Genomic DNA, 16,015 nt, shown 5'->3' with positions numbered 1-16,015 from the left:
CCTAAAAATCTTATCTAGGGCAGACTTTGGGATTATAGTGGTGGTCAAGCCAGTCCCTCAGAGCTATTAACTGGCTAGGTTTTCCTGAAGTTTGCATAAATTGGAGGCAATACATGTAAAACTCTCATATGCATATTAAGGTTATTTGGAAAACCTAACTGGTTGCCAGCTTTCAAGAATGGAATGCCCAACCCTGTTGTACATGATAAAATCTAGCCTCTGCATGGGTATGTTCTCAAAACCTGGAGAACTGGGTTCAATTCCCTCTACAGCTCCTTGTGACTCTGGGCAAGTTATTTAACCCTCCATTGCCACTGGTACAAAATAAGTACCGTATATACTATAGTATGTAAATCACTTTGATTGTAACCAGAAAAAGCGGTATATCAAGTCCCATCCACCCTTTTAAAGGAAAATGGTGTCCAGCCTCTCAAATAGTTGATTGTGTGTGTCTGTGTAAATGACTAATTGACCTGTGGTGGCCAGCAGGGAGGCAAGATTATGGCGGTAAAGAAGAATAAAGTTATTATTATTATTATTAGGAGAGAAAGGTGAGAGAGATGGGTCAGGGAAAGATACCAGCTGGTGGGAGAGCACAGAAGCAAGACTGATGTTAGATGCAGAGTCACTACCTGCATTGCCCAACTGTAAAATTTGGTCATTTTGCTTATTTTGGAATATAAGGCAGGCTATTCGTTTATATAATTAAAAATCTTTTAACTTAAGTATTACTTTGGCAACACGCACAACTGTCATGCCAATAGAGTTCTTTGAATCTGAACAAATTTCTATTCTGGCATAAATTTCAACCAGAAGAGATACTTACGGCGCCCCCTGCCTGGAAGGATGGCAGCACACTGATGTTTGAGATCTAGAGCACAGGCTGTATGAAGCACAGGGTCTACAAAGATGTCGGCTTTACTTTCCTTCAACATGTTCAACACTTCCTGCATTAAAAATACAATTCCAGGTTAGTTAGTTCAGTTGCTCCTAAACAAGGGTAAACATGGGTTTAAATAATAAGAACATAAGAATAACCTTACTGGGTCAGACAGCACAGTTACTTACCGTAACAGGTGTTATCCAGGGACAGCAGGCAGATATTCTTAACGTATGGGTGACGTCACCGACGGAGCCCCGGTACGGACCTTTTTAACTAGAAAGTTCTAGTTGGCCGCACCGCGCATGCGCGAGTGCCTTCCCGCCCGACGGAGGAGTGCGTGGTCTCCAGTTAGGATAAGCCAGCTAAGAAGCCAACCCGGGGAGGTGGGTGGGTCGTAAGAATATCTGCCTGCTGTCCCTGGATAACACCTGTTACGGTAAGTAACTGTGCTTTATCCCAGGACAAGCAGGCAGCATATTCTTAACGTATGGGTGACCTCTAAGCTAACAGAGAGGGAGGAGGGATGGTTGGCCATTAGGAAAATAAATTTTGTAACACAGATTGACCAAAGTGTCCATCCCGTCTGGAGAAGGCATCCAGACAGTAGTGAGTAGTGAATGTGTGAACTGAAGACCAAGTGGCCGCCTTGCAGATTTCCTCAATAGGAGTGGAACGGAGGAAAGCCACAGAAGCAGCCATAGCTCTGACCCTGTGGGCCGTGACAGGTCCTTCCAGTGACAGGCCGGCCCGAGCATAACAGAACGCAATACAGGCAGCAAGCCAATTGGACAGCGTTCGTTTAGATACAGGGTGACCCAGACGATTAGGATCGAAGGTCAGAAAAAGTTGAGGAGAGGAGCGGTGAGCCCTGGTACGGTCAAGGTAGTACGCCAGGGCACGCTTACAATCCAGCGTGTGAAGAGCCTGTTCCCCAGGATGAGAATGGGGTTTAGGGAAGAAAACAGGCAGCACGATGGACTGGTTGAGGTGAAAGGCTGAAACCACCTTAGGAAGGAATTTAGGATGGGTACGCAGAACCACCTTGTCATGGTGAAAAACAGTGAACGGTGGATCGGCGACCAGTGCATGTAGCTCACTAACCCTCCTGGCAGAGGTGATGGCAATGAGGAAAAGCACCTTCCATGTGAGAAGTTTGAGCGAGGTAGTAGCCAGAGGCTCAAAAGGAGGTTTCATGAGGGCTGATAAAACCACATTGAGGTCCCAGACGACTGGGGGAGGCTGAAGAGGTGGTTTGATATTGAAGAGGCCTCTCATGAACCGGGAAACCAGAGGATGAGCCGTGAGGGGTTTTCCAAGGATAGGCTCATGAAACGCAGTGATGGCACTGAGGTGGACTCTGATTGAGGTCGACTTGAGGCCAGCATCGGAGAGAGAGAGCAAATAGTCCAGTACAGTTTCCACCGCCAGAGAGGTGGGATTGTGATGATGAAGGAGACACCAAGCGGAGAACCGGGTCCACTTCTGATGGTAACATTGGAGTGTGGAGGGTTTCCTGGAGGCATCCAAAATGCGACGGACTGGTCGAGACAGGTTTTCTGGAGAGGTCAGCCCGAGAGAAACCAAGCTGTCAGGTGGAGCGAAGACAGATTGGGATGTAGTAGAGACTGATGTTGCTGTGTAAGAAGAGTAGGAAACACAGGTAGAGGAATGGGATCCCTGGAGCTGAGCTGAAGCAGGAGGGAGAACCAATGTTGTCTGGGCCACCGAGGGGCGATGAGAATCATGGTGGCCCTGTCCTTGCGGAGCTTGAACAGGGTCCGCAACATCAGAGGAAGTGGAGGGAAGGCATAGAGGAACCGATCCGTCCAGTCGAGTAGGAATGCATCCGGGGCCAGACGATGTGGAGAGTAGAGTCTGGAGCAGAACTGGGGCAGCTGATGGTTGTGAGGAGCTGCAAAGAGGTCCACCTGTGGAGTGCCCCATCGAGCAAAGATGGAGTGGAGAGTGGGAGGATCCAGGGTCCACTCGTGAGGTTGAAGGATGCGGCTGAGCTGGTCGGCCAGGGAGTTCTGTTCGCCCTGGATATAGACCGCTTTGAGAAAAAGATTGTGGGCTGTGGCCCAGGTCCAAATTCGGAGGGCCTCCTGACAAAGGAGACGAGATCCGGTGCCGCCTTGCTTGTTGATGTAGTACATGGCGACTTGGTTGTCCGTGCACAGGAGAAGAACCTGAGGATAGAGAAGGTGCTGGAAGGCCTTGAGAGCATAAAACATGGCTCTGAGTTCCAGGAAATTGATGTGATGTTGACGCTCCTGAGGGGTCCAGAGTCCCTGGGTGCGTAGATCCCCTATGTGAGCTCCCCATGCATAGGGGGAGGCATCTGTGGTGATGATCATGGAATGAGGGGGCGGATGAAGAAGGAGGCCCCTGGAAAGATTTGAGGAGTTCAACCACCATTGAAGAGAGTGCTGAAGAGATGATGTCACAGAGATGGGATGAGAAAGAGGATCCCTGGTCTGCGACCATTGGTTGGCGAGGGTCCATTGCGGTATCCTCAAATGGAGTCGCGCCAGAGGAACCACATGGACTGTCGAGGCCATGTGACCCAGAAGAATCATCATCTGGCGAGCAGGGATGGATGGTTGGAGGAGCACCTGTCGACAGAGGTGAAGCAGTGTCCGGTGCCGGTCGGCAGGAAGGAACGCTCTCATGGAGTTGGTATCGAGAAGTGCTCCGATGAACTGAAGGCGCTGCGTGGGAAGCAGATGCGACTTGGGATAATTGATCTCGAACCCCAAGAGATGGAGGAAAGAGATGGTGTGGTGAGTGGATTGCAGCACAAGTGGAGCGGTCGTTGCTTTCACCAACCAATCGTCCAAGTAGGGGAACACTTGTAGGTTGTGGGACCTGAGACAGGCCGCTACCACAATCAGGCACTTGGTGAACACCCTGGGCGAAGATGCGAGACCAAAGGGAAGCACTTTGTACTGATAGTGGTGATTGAGTATCTGGAATCGGAGGTAGCGACGTGAAGCCTGATGGATTGGGATGTGAGTGTAGGCCTCCTTGAGGTCCAGGGAACATAGCCAGTCGTGTTGAGACAGAAGAGGATAAAGTGTGGCAAGTGAGAGCATCCTGAACTTTTCCTTGACCAAACACTTGTTGAGGTTCCTGAGGTCGAGGATAGGACGAAGATCTCCTGTTTTCTTGGGTACCAAGAAGTAGCGGGAGTAAAATCCCTGACCTCTTTGGTCTGGTGGAACTTCTTCGATGGCATTGAGAAGGAGGAGGGATTGGACCTCCCTGAGGAGGAGAGGAGTTTGGGAGGAGTGAGAAGCAGACTCTACGGGAGGATGGTCTGGAGGAAGAGTCTGAAACCTTAGTGAGTATCCGTGACGGATGATGTTTAGAACCCACAGGTCTGATGTGATGGCCTCCCAGCGTCGTAGAAAGATGGTGAGGCGGCCCCCGATAGGTTGAGGCAGAGGCAGCGAGGGTTGGAGACTGGCTATGCCCTGGAGAAAGGAGTCAAAAGGGCTGAGGAGGCTTAGTTTGAGGGAGAGGCTTAGCTGTCTGGTGAGATTGCGAGCGAGCCTGAGAGTGTTGTTGCTGTTGTTGGCGAGGCCGACGAGATTGCTGTTGAGGAGGATTCAGCGGCCTAGCAGAAAAGCGACGTTGGTAAGAAGACTGAGGTCTGTATGGTCGTGTCGGCGGAGTCTTCTTTTTAGGCTTAATGAGGGTGTCCCATCTGGTCTCATGAGCCGAAAGTTTTTGTGTGGTGGTATCTAGAGACTCCCCAAAAAGTTCATCACCAAGACAGGGCGCGTTGGCAAGGCGGTCTTGGTGGTTGACATCCAGGTCAGATACTCTCAGCCAGGCAAGGCGTCGCATAGCAATTGCCAGAGCAGAGGCACGGGAGGAGAGCTCGAAGGAGTCATAGATTGAGCGTACCATGAACTTCCTGAGCTGAAGGAGGGTGGAAATTTGTTGTTGAAACAAAGGGACCTTGCGTTCAGGGATGTACTTTTGCAGAGCAGAAAGTTGTTGTACCAGATATTTCATATAAAAAGAAAAATGAAATGAATAATTGTTGGCTCTGCTAGCCAGCATGGCATTCTGGTATAGGCGCTTTCCAAATTTATCCATTGTTTTGCCCTCTCTGCCAGGAGGGGTGGAGGCATAGACACTGGAACCATGAGATTTCTTGAGAGTGGATTCTACTAGGAGGCTCTCATGTGGCAACTGGGGTTTATCAAATCCCGGGATAGGGATGACCCTGTATAAACTGTCCAGTTTCTTAGGGGCACCTGGAACAGTAAGGGGGTTCTCCAAGTTTTTATAAAACGTCTCCCGCAGAATATCATGGACGGGGAGTTTGAGAAATTCCTTGGGGGGTTGGTCGAAGTCCAAGGCTTCTAAAAAGGCCTGGGACTTCTTGGAGTCGGACTCGAGTGGGATGGAAAGAGCCCCAGACATCTCCCGAAGGAATTTTGTAAATGAGGACTGCTCGGGCTTGGAGGTGGATTCAGCCATGGAGGGTTCCTCATCAGTGGAAGAGGCATCCTCCTCGGTACCGAGGGGGGATTGCTCCCATAAGTCAGGGTCCCTGACGGCCGGCTCAGCATGGCGTGTTTTAGAAAGGGACTTGCCAGATCTCATGGATACGGTGCCGGGGGATGAAGACCGGTGCCGATCTCTGTCCCGGGAGGAGTGGTGTCGATCCCGGTCCCGAGACGATCGATGTCGATCTTGGGTTCGGGATGGGTCCTCCGCCGTGCAGGTCTGTAATGTAGGCTGTGCCGATAAGACCGGCATCGAAGTATTCATCGGTACCGAGGGGGTGGCCACTGGCGTAGTGGTGCGAGGCTCGGGCCGGACCGGTACCGGAAGGAGCGGTGCCAGCAGGGTTGGGAGCAGTTCCTGAAGCTGGTGCTCGAGTTGCTCCTGTAATTTAGTTTGGAGGATGGCCGAGATACGGTCCTCCAATGGGGGCACCGGTACCGTTTAACTTTTCTTCGGTACCATAGGTGCCGCTCTACGCTCCGGTGATGAGGAGGCCGATGAAGAGGCACTCACCGTTATCGGAGCGGAGCGCTTACGGGACTTGCGGGACGTCGGAAGGACCGGTGTCACCGCCGTGGCTGGAGGGCGCTCAAGGGAAGTGGAAGGCTTCTTAGCTGGCTTACCTGGCGCCATCGACCCCGCAGAAGGGTCAGGTGGTGTCGATGTTGACGGTGCCGATTTCGGCGGTGCCGTCGACGTCGGGGTCGGATCCATAGCAGAACCGGTGCCGAAGAGGAGATTCTGCTGAATTTGTCTATTTTTAAGTGTGCGTTTTTGAAGAGTCGCGCAGCGGGTGCAGGTGTCAGCCCGATGTTCCGGACCCAAGCACTGTAGGCACCAGTTGTGTGGGTCCGAAAGGGAAATCGGGCGTGCACACCGCTGGCACTTCTTAAAACCCGGCTGAGGGGGCATGAAGGGGAATACGGCCTCAGCGAAATCAAAGCCGGAGGCTTGTATGATGGCAACAGGCCCCGCCGGGGCCTGTTGAAAAATAAAGGAAAAAATAAAGTTTTTTTTTTTTTTGTAAATTAGACAGAAAGGAAAAACCCGAAGGAAAAAAGCAGAAAAAATCAAAATAACGCGAGCGGGAAGGCAAAAAAGGAGTGTTCAACAGCCGTTGAATACCACATGCGTCTTCTTCGCTCCGCGGAAACAAAGAAACTGGAGACCACGCACTCCTCCGTCGGGCGGGAAGGCACTCGCGCATGCGCGGTGCGGCCAACTAGAACTTTCTAGTTAAAAAGGTCCGTACCGGGGCTCCGTCGGTGACGTCACCCATACGTTAAGAATATGCTGCCTGCTTGTCCTGGGATAACAATGATCCATCTAGCCCAGTAGCCCGTTCTCATGGCGACCAATCCAGGTCAACTCTTGTTGTAAGCCACCTGGAATTGAAAGGTATTGGCAGGATAGAAGACACCAATGTAATGTAATGTCACTAGTATCTGGCCAAAACCCAAGGAGTAGTAATATTCCATGCTATCGATCCAGGGCAAGCAGTGGCTTCCCCCATGTCTTTCTCAATAACAGAATATGGACTTTTCCTCCAGGAAATTGTCCAAACCTTTCTTAAAACCAGCTACGCTATCCACTCTTATCACCTCTGACCGGGAGGGGTGGAAAGGGAGGCAACTCACAGCAGATCCTTTACTGCAGGGACAAGGTCATTCACTGCTCTATGGGACGGTGAATGGCCTAGTCAATGTACCCGCAGCAACCAGTCGATTCTTCCCCCATTCCTGCGGGTTACTCGTGGCAAACATTCACCATGCCATCCTCTATTCCCAATCATTGGTGTCATGCGATCTTCCTCCTCTCATCCCTGGTTCTCTCTTCTCTCTGGCTGCAATTCCTCAAACTGCAATTGCTAGCAGGCATTAGAACAGGCTTTCCTCTGGTCCTTCTTTCTGACCCAACTTCCTTTTGCAACACTGAAAGGACATGGCAAAAGATCTGAACTGCCAGAGGAAGGCCTGTTCTAATAGCTACCAGCAACACAAAGTTTGAAAAATCAGTACACAGAGGGGAGGCATGCTGCACTTGAAGGGAAAGGAAGAAGGGAGACAGGCTGCACATGAAGTGAAGGATGCAGAGGAACAGGTCAGAAAAGAACTTGTGATGTAAAGGAGGCCCTGGAAACAGAGTTAAGAGCAGAGACAGAGAACAGAAGAACCAAAGATTGGGAACAAGATTGGCATAATAAAATCACCAGACTAGAAAAGTAGGAGATATGATTTTATTTTCAGTTTAATGATTAAATTATGTTGGTATTGAGAATTTACATCTGTCGGCTTTATTGTGCCCTGTACAGGAAGACACATATTTCTTTCTGTTTTTCTGGTGTTACACAACATGCAAAGACCTGTATCTTTGCTTTCAGCTTTTGTCTGCATGTTTTTTGCAAGTCCCCATTTTGTATCGGGAGAGAATCTTGTTCTGCACTTGCCAGCATGTGGTGTCTGTAAGGAATCTTATTCCACTTTCCCAGTAGCAGGTATATTGATGTTGTAATATATTTCAGTAGCATAATTAAATGAAATAGCTACTTTTGAAAGTTACAGATACAGGTGGGGATGGAGGAGATTAATTACAGTGAGGGGTGGGGATGGAATGGATCTTAGCAGTGACAGGTGGAAATGGGTTAGATTTCAGTGGTGTGCCTTGACAACTTTTGCACCTAAGTGTGCTGCGCGACAAAAAATGTTAGAAATCACTGCTCTAGTGAAACTATGTTGTCTCGGGTTCTGTAATCTAAGGATTCCAGAAATTTAACTATTCTGTTTTCAAACTGTTTCCACTAATTTAATTTACTTACCACAGAAGTCAGATCTACCAGCCTGTAGATCCCTACCACTTCCTTAGTTTCGCTTTTGTGGAGAAAGACATCCACCCTTCTCCAATCTTCCAATACCACTTCTGACTCAAGAGAAGCATTGAGGGATGCCAGAACTTCCCTAAATTCCTTCAGTATCTTTGGATGTAAGCCATCTGGCCCTATCAATGTCAGTAAATATTGTGGCTGTGTCAAAAGCAAAGAAATTAAGACTGCCCAAATACCATAACTAAGGTGTATGTAAAAAAAAGGGAAAATAAAACTGATGTGACCCAACACAAAATACCTTTTAAATACTTACAACACAAGAAGATGAAAATTAACATTCAGAAACTGATGCAGAAAAACTGGACCCAAGGTGACTACACATGAAACACCAATACAAGGTTCACCATTCTAAAGCTCTTAAAAAGTATTGATTCTTTTTCTCAGCCCAGGCTCCATCGTTTGATGGTATCACCCACACGTGAGGGCTGAATATTCTGTCTACCCTGGGAGAATTGTTCTCTCTCAACTGAGTTTTGCTATTACAATGGCCAGATTTGGCCAGGAGATATTACTGAGAAATCCTGCTAACTGCAAAAGGGTTGTGGGAGCCAGAAATCTATTAGGAAACATGTCAAACTATTAATAAATAAAGCAAGCTACGGTATTAACATTTTCCCCCACTCTACCTTTTTACATGCTTCGGTTTTAATTTTCAGCAGATTCCCTTTGAGGCACTCTTCCACCTGACCAGTCTGTTCTTGTGCTGCTGCTTCCTCTGCACATAGAGTTGTGATCTAATTACATTTTAAAAATAAATATATAAATAAAAAGCTTTTGCTTAACAAGTGACAAAAACTACTGAAAAAATTCTGCAAAATACACTATTTACTTGCAAGAATTCTCCAGATATTGTTCCACTATCCATGCTGGCCTGGAGTAAGGTATTGAACTAAAGTTTTCATTAGAGAATGACACAGTGACTGTTACCCACGGCTAGCTGCAGGTAACCCGTCAAAACGGGGATGAAAAAAACCTGGTCATCGCGGGTATGGGGACAAGGCTATTCACCGCCCCGTGGAGCAGTGAACGGCCTTGTCCCCGCAGTTAATTGAGGGAACGCACGAAAAATCTCTGATCACATGGTCCATCAACCCCCTCCCTCCTTCCTCCCAATCACGGTCCGGGCCTCTCCTTCCCTTCCCTGGCGATTTTTATTTTTCTCTCAACAAGTAGCCGGAGCCTTGAAGTCGTGTGCAGCTGCTGGAAAGTTCTCCTCTGACGCAACCGGAAACAGGAAGTTGTGTCAGAGAAGAAGTTTCTGGCAGCCACATGCGACTTCAAGGCTCCGGCTGCTTGTTGAGAGAAAAATTAAAATCGCCAGCAAAGGTAAGGAGAGGGAGGAGGATACTTGGACTGCAGTGAGCGGGAGGGAGGGGGCTGCTGGACCACATGAAGGGTGCTGAAGGGAAGTGGAGAGAGAGAGAGTGGGGGTGCGAGGAACAGATACTGAAGGGAAGTGGAGAGAGGGGGAGAAGGTGCTGAAGGGAAATGGGGAAGAGAGAGTGGGGAGAAAACGCTGAAGGGAAATGGGGAAGAGAGAGTGGGGAGAAGATGCTGAAGGAAAATGGGGAAGAGAGAGTAGGGACAAGATGCTGAAGGAAAGTGGGTAGGAGAGAGTGGGACAGACACTGAAGGGAACTGGATTAAGGGAGGGGATTAAGAAAGAAAAAAAAAAAAAAGGCACATGCTAGACTGAGGAGACCAGATCTGAGGGGAGGAAAGGAGAAAGAGAGATGCTGGGGGAGGGAAGAAAAGATGGAAGGGAAGAAGACAGAAATGCCAGACTATGGGGGGAGCGGAGGGAAGAAGATGGGTGCCAGACTAATGGGAGTGGGGGAGGTGGAGGGAGAGATGGAAGGGAGAGGCACAGTAACAGAGCATATGGAATAGGCAGACAGTGGATGGAAGGAATTAAATGATGAGAAGATGAAGAAAGCAGAAAACAGATAAAGGTAGATTAAAAAATTCTAATTCTTTTCTTTTGCTTTAGGATAAAGTAGTATATTAATTGAGTTGATAAACATTTATAAACAAAGCCCTGCCAGCTGAAGATCTCTTTCTCTAGTTTGGCAGCCAGCACTTTGATTTTTAAAATGATAATTGTACAGAATATTGTTTCTTTTTCTACTTTAATAAAATAAGGGCAGCATAAAATTATTTGAGGCTTGGGTAGATGGGATCAGATGGTTTGCAGGGACTGGGACCGAGCTCGCAGGAACTGGGACCGAGCTCGCTGAGACAGGACGAGCTCATGGGGACGGGGCAGAGATGAGGACAAATTTTTTTCTGCGTGTCATTCTCTAGTTTTCATTATCCAGAGCCTGAGATGTGGAAATCTAGGTCTCCTAATCTATTACATAAGGCAAACTAGCATGGGTTACTACTTTTAGCATACTGCCTAGTTCTCACCTTCCATCCAGGGCAGACTATTGCATTTATAGTTTTACAGTCCTGCTAGGTCCAAATTATAAAAATACCACACATTTTTAAAAAATTCCATCACCATTTTCCTCTCCACTATCTCCCTCAAGAGAGCATTCCAGGCAACCACACCTCTCCATGAAAAAGGATTTCCTAACATTACTCTTAGGAAATTCTTTTTCCAGTGCAATAGATGTGTCATTCTAGACAAGCAGGTCATCTCCACATGGCTGTGAGCCATAAGCAGAAGGAATCCACTCCAGATTTTTTCTGTGTCCCTTCTACTTCCCAGGGAGCTCTACTGCCAGCTGCAGTTTTTTCCTTCTGAATTCGAGCTGGAAGGAGTGTTTTTGTTCTGCTCTCTCTCTCTCTCTCTCTCTCATTTTATTCAGTGTTTTTTAACTTTTATTCGGTGTTTTCAGTGCTTGGAGCTTTCACCTTGATTCCAGCTCTATTTGTGTAGAGAAATGGCTAACAGGCTGATTCCTTGTGGAACCTATTAGCCAGCCTACACAAGTATTTTTGGAGCTCAGGGCCATCCCCACTTTTCATCCTCACCTACTATTTTGCAGGGGTTCAGGAGAAGGCTGTTTGGCACCCGTAGAAGGCTCAGCGGTATCTCATAGGGAGCTGGCTATGTTTTCACCTCCCTCTTTCTCTGTATGCGTGCCCATTGGTCCACAGTAGTGCTGCCCGATTCACGATTCGAATCGATTCACCGATTCATTTCGGGTGAATCGGCTCAAATCAATTTAAAAACAAACAAACAAACAAACAAAAATTGGCCTCCCGATTCGGCGACTGACTCTCCCCCCTCGCTCCCCTAAAGCAGAATCGGCAGTGCTGCCTCTTGCTGGCCGGCCGCTGCTGCTCCTGCTTTAGAGGGCGAGTAGGGAGTGTCAGTCGGGAAGTGCTTCTGTCCAGCTTCCCCCCTGGCCTCCCGGCATCAATTTACCTAATTTCAGCAGCCTGGATAAGATCGCTAGTGCTAGTGATATTTGCAAGCTGGTATCAGGTCTTCCGAGCTGCCTTCTATCTGCTGCGGTCCCGCCCCTCCTCTAATGTCAGAGGAGAGGCGGGACTGTGGCAGAGAGAAGGCAGCTCAGAAGACCCGATGGCAGCTTGCAAAGATCACGAACACTAGCGATCTTATCCAGGCTGCTGAAATTAGGTAAATTGATGCCAGGAGGCCAGGGGGAACACACAGGCCTTTGGGGGGGAGGGGAGGGGTTATACAGGCCTTCAGGGGGGACAGGCAGGCCTTCAGGGAGGACAGGTAGGCATTCAGGGGTGGGGTGCAGGCCTCTAGGGGGGACAGGCAGGCCTTGGATGCAGGCCTTCACGGGCAACAGGCAGGCCTTGGGTGCAGGCCTTCTGGGGGGACAGGCAGGCCTTGGGTGCAGGCCTTCAGGGGGGACAGGCAGGCCTTGCGTGCATGCCTTCAGGGCGGACAGGCAGGCCTTCAGGGGTGGGGTGTGGTGTGGGCCTTCAGGGGGGTACAGACCTTCAGAGGGGGATAAACCTTCAGGGGAATGGGCCTTGGTGTAGAAGTGCACAGAGAGAGGGAGGGAAGGGGGGGTTCAAAGAGATGTGCATATGCAGGACTTTGGGGGGGGGGAAGAAATAATGGGTCTAAAAATAGAGGAGAGGGAGAAAGATGATGGGTAATGGGATTTAGGGAGGGAAGGAACAGAAAGGGAGAGAAGTTGGACACAAAGGATGGTGTGGAGGGGGGATAAGAGATACTGGATAGGAGGGTAGTTGGGAAAAGAAAGGGAGAGATGGTGGACTCTGGGGTGGTGGGGAAGGAGGGAGAGGTGCTGGATGAAAGGGTAGTTGAGAAAAGGTGGATCTGTGGATGGAGTTGAAAAAAAGGAAAGATGCCAGACCTAAAGGAAACGGAAGGGGAGGACAGAGATGGCAGATGGATGGTTAGCACGGAGAAAGAAGAAAGAAGGAGACCATGGCAAGCAAGTTATCAGAAGACAACCAGAGCCTGGGACCAACAAGATTTGAATAATGACCAGAAAACAAAAGGTAGAAATATCATTTTATTTTCTGTTTTGTGATTACAATATGTCAGATTTGAAATGTGTACCTTGCCAGAGCTGGTGTTAGACCGCAAATATGAGCTAGGATTTAACAGAGAGAGGAAAAGTCTTTTTTGTTTGTTTACACCACAGCGCCAGTGTGGTTAAGAGAAGGCAAAGGGGGTGAAGAGGCTATAAAAGGGGTAAAGAGATTATAAAATAAACCCACCAGGATGTTTTTTAAAAAAACACCCAATTGGGCAGGAAAATCGAATCGAAAAATTGATTCAATAGGCTGAATCGAATCAAAATTTTTTTTCCTGAATCGGGCAGCACTAGTCCACAGGGGTGGATGTGCGGTTAGGCAGCCTGAATATTAGCATTGGAGAGGCATTTCCAGATTGAGGCAGTGATTCATCTCATTTCCAGTTACTGTAAAAGAACTGAGGCAGGCTGCAGCACATTGCCAGCACAAGTTTCCTACACTTCCAAAAACTTCATTTTTTGTCTCAAAACCAGTTGGGATGGAGCCCTTGGTCTCTGCTACCCCAAATACATGTCAGGATTGCACAAAATGTATACCTCAAGAGCATCCTTCTTCCATGGACTGGAGAGGGGGAGTGGCCAGCTTACCTTCTTCCATGCATGCTAAAGTGACAAAAGGGCAGCTAGCCCATTGGGGCAGCCATCTCTATTTTCGGGGCCTGGAAACAGTGACCCTTCCGTACGTAAGGGCGCAGATGCCCTGCAGCCTAAGAAGCGCATTGTAGAGTCATCTCAGGTGACTCAGTGCTACCTAGTCAGCATGACCTCTCTGACATTTTGAAATATTTGTGGAAAGCCTTTCTTAAGAATCTGGCAGTCTCTCTGCATTTGTTTCATCCCCAACAAAACAATGTCTCAAAGGATATACTTTCTACCCAGTCTGTCACTGTCCAGGAAATGGGAAACCTCTGTCCCAAAGATACAGATGATGATACCATTTTGCTGATCCCTTATTTTCGGGGGCTGTTGCTCATATGACAGAGGATCCGGGACTGTATGCAGGCACTTTGGATCATGCTTTGCTGCTTGAACCAGGGGATGAATCAAACAGTTCTGCATTTATTTAAGTATGCAGCCTTGTCGGATCTTATTTCAGAATCTCTGCATGAATAGGATTTAGCCACTCAGCTGACTCCTACTGCCTCCTCCCTTATGTGTTGAGTGCGAGCGCAGTCTTCTGTATTTCCTTGGTATCCTGATATTAACCTCTTGGTCTTGGAGCAATGGAGCTCTCTGGAATTCTCAAGGTAGCGAGAGCCATGTCTAGGCTGTATCTTATGGCACAAGAGTGTCAGCAGATTTTTAGTCAGCCTAAAATGGATTCCTAGTGAAGGTGGAGTGGTGCTTAAGGACGTGCAGGACCGCCAAGTGGATATAGTTCTCAGGAGATTCTTTGAGGTGGTGGCTTTGGGAGTCAAAACAGCCTCGGCGGCACCCTTTATCACACGCACTTGCCTGTCCAGACTTTGCACTTTGGAGAGCGAGGGTGATGAACCTTTTATGTGGTATGGATTATGTAGCTGAAAACCTGTTTGACATTATTTGTGTCCTGGGGAAGGCATCAGCTTATTTTGTTTCTGCACGCAGAATGCTCTGGATCTGACAATGGACAGGTGATTCTACATCTAAAGCTACTCTTGCCAGACTCCCTTTTAAGGGGCAGCCGTTATTTGGCAAAGGTCTAGATGATCTCATGAATTCTGTGGTGGACTGGTGCCCCAAGTCCCCAAGCTTCTAGAGGCTCAGAGCACTTTAATTTTTGTGGTTCCAGGTGATCTCGTAAGTATTCCCGTGCCATTTCACAAAGGTTCTCACAGGGCTACAGGCAAAGGTTTTCTGTTCCCAGACGCAACCAGGCCTCCGCTTCATGAGCTGCTTTCTCTGCAAAGAAGTCACAATGATGCCAGGCTGAGGGAGGCCTTTCTGTGTACCAGAAGCAGGCTCTCAGAGTTTCTGAAGGCCTGGAGTCAGATTTTGTATGACTGCTGAGTTCTGGACAATTTGCCCAGCCTCTGATGGATTGGTTTAATGGACTCTCCTGCGGGTCATCCAGAAAAGTAGAAAAGGTTCAAGCCACTGTGAGAAGGTTGCTGGATATTTGGGCTGTAGAGCGGGTGCTGTCCAGACACTTGGGCTCAGGCAGATACTCCATATACTTTATCATAGGGGGTTTTTTTCAGTTCAAAAATTTTATCGATTTTAATATACAGCAAGAACAGGAAATTTTAACAAGGCACGATACAAATAAGGAATCTCACAATGTTGACGAACAATACGATACAGCAGATCAGTGGCGTACCTAGGGGGGGGCGGGGGGGGCGGGCCGCCCCGGGTACCAGCCCTAAGGGGGTGTTCCCGGCCTTGCCGTTCAGTCCCCCGCCACCCCCGAAGGACCGCTCGCCCCCCTGGCCTCCCCGCACCACCTATGAACAGCCGCAGCAGGATCGCGAAGTCAGCGTCAGCATCCCTGCGCTGCTTCCTACGACGCGATCCCGCCCCTCCTCTGACGTCAGAGGAGGGGCGGGTTCGCGTCGTAGGAAGCAGCGCAGGGATGCTGACGCTGACTTCGCGATCCTGCTGCGGCTGTTCATAGGTGGTGCGGGGAGGCCAGGGGGGCGAGCGGTCCTTCGGGGGTGGCGGGGGACTGAACGGCAAGGCCGGGAACACCCCCTTAGGGCTGGTACCCGACGCTGACTTCGCGATCCTGCTGCGGCTGTTCATAGGTGGTGCGGGGAGGCCAGGGGGGCGAGCGGTCCTTCGGGGTGGGTCGGGGCATCAGGCCTTCAGGGTGGGGCGGGCGGGCAGGCAAGCAGGCTTTCAAGGGGGAGGGGGTGACAGGCAGGCAGGCAGGCCTTCAAGGGGGGACAGGCCTTCGGGGGGGGGGTGCAGACATTCAAGGGGTGCAGGCCTTCAAGGGGGACAGGCAGGCCTTCAGGGGGGTGCAGACCTTCGGGGGGGGGGGTGTAGGCCTTTGGGGGGGGGCAGACCTTCAAGGGGGTGCAGGCCTTCAAGGGGGGAAAGGCAGGCAGGCCTTCAAGGGGGGGGACAGGCCTACAAGGGGGGGGGACAGGCCTACAAGGGGGGGGACAGGCCTTCAAGGGGGCGTGCAGGCCTTCAAGGGTGGGTGCAGGCCTTCAAGGGGGGTGCAGGCCTTCAAGGGGGGAAAGGCAGGCAGGCCTTCAAGGGGGGGACAGGCCTACAAGGGGGGGGGACAGGCCTACAAGGGGGGGG

At 49.6% G+C, this 16,015-nt stretch overlaps 1 protein-coding gene across 1 annotated transcript in view; it reads right to left on the bottom strand.

The window, feature by feature from the left end:
* GLG1 (golgi glycoprotein 1) overlaps positions 1-16,015 on the bottom strand; it is a 403,904-nt gene that overhangs the window by 33,385 nt on the left and 354,504 nt on the right. Inside the window, exons 23-24 of the mRNA XM_033941148.1 lie at positions 8,915-9,022; positions 827-947 (exon numbers count right to left, since the gene is read on the bottom strand). Coding sequence (XP_033797039.1) covers positions 827-947; positions 8,915-9,022 — 229 coding nt within the window. The remainder of the gene's footprint in view (positions 1-826; positions 948-8,914; positions 9,023-16,015) is intronic.

Source organism: Geotrypetes seraphini, chromosome 4 (genome assembly GCF_902459505.1).
Source record: "Geotrypetes seraphini chromosome 4, aGeoSer1.1, whole genome shotgun sequence".
Taxonomy (NCBI): Eukaryota; Metazoa; Chordata; class Amphibia; order Gymnophiona; family Dermophiidae; genus Geotrypetes; species Geotrypetes seraphini.
This window is presented reverse-complemented; position numbering and strand designations above follow the sequence as displayed.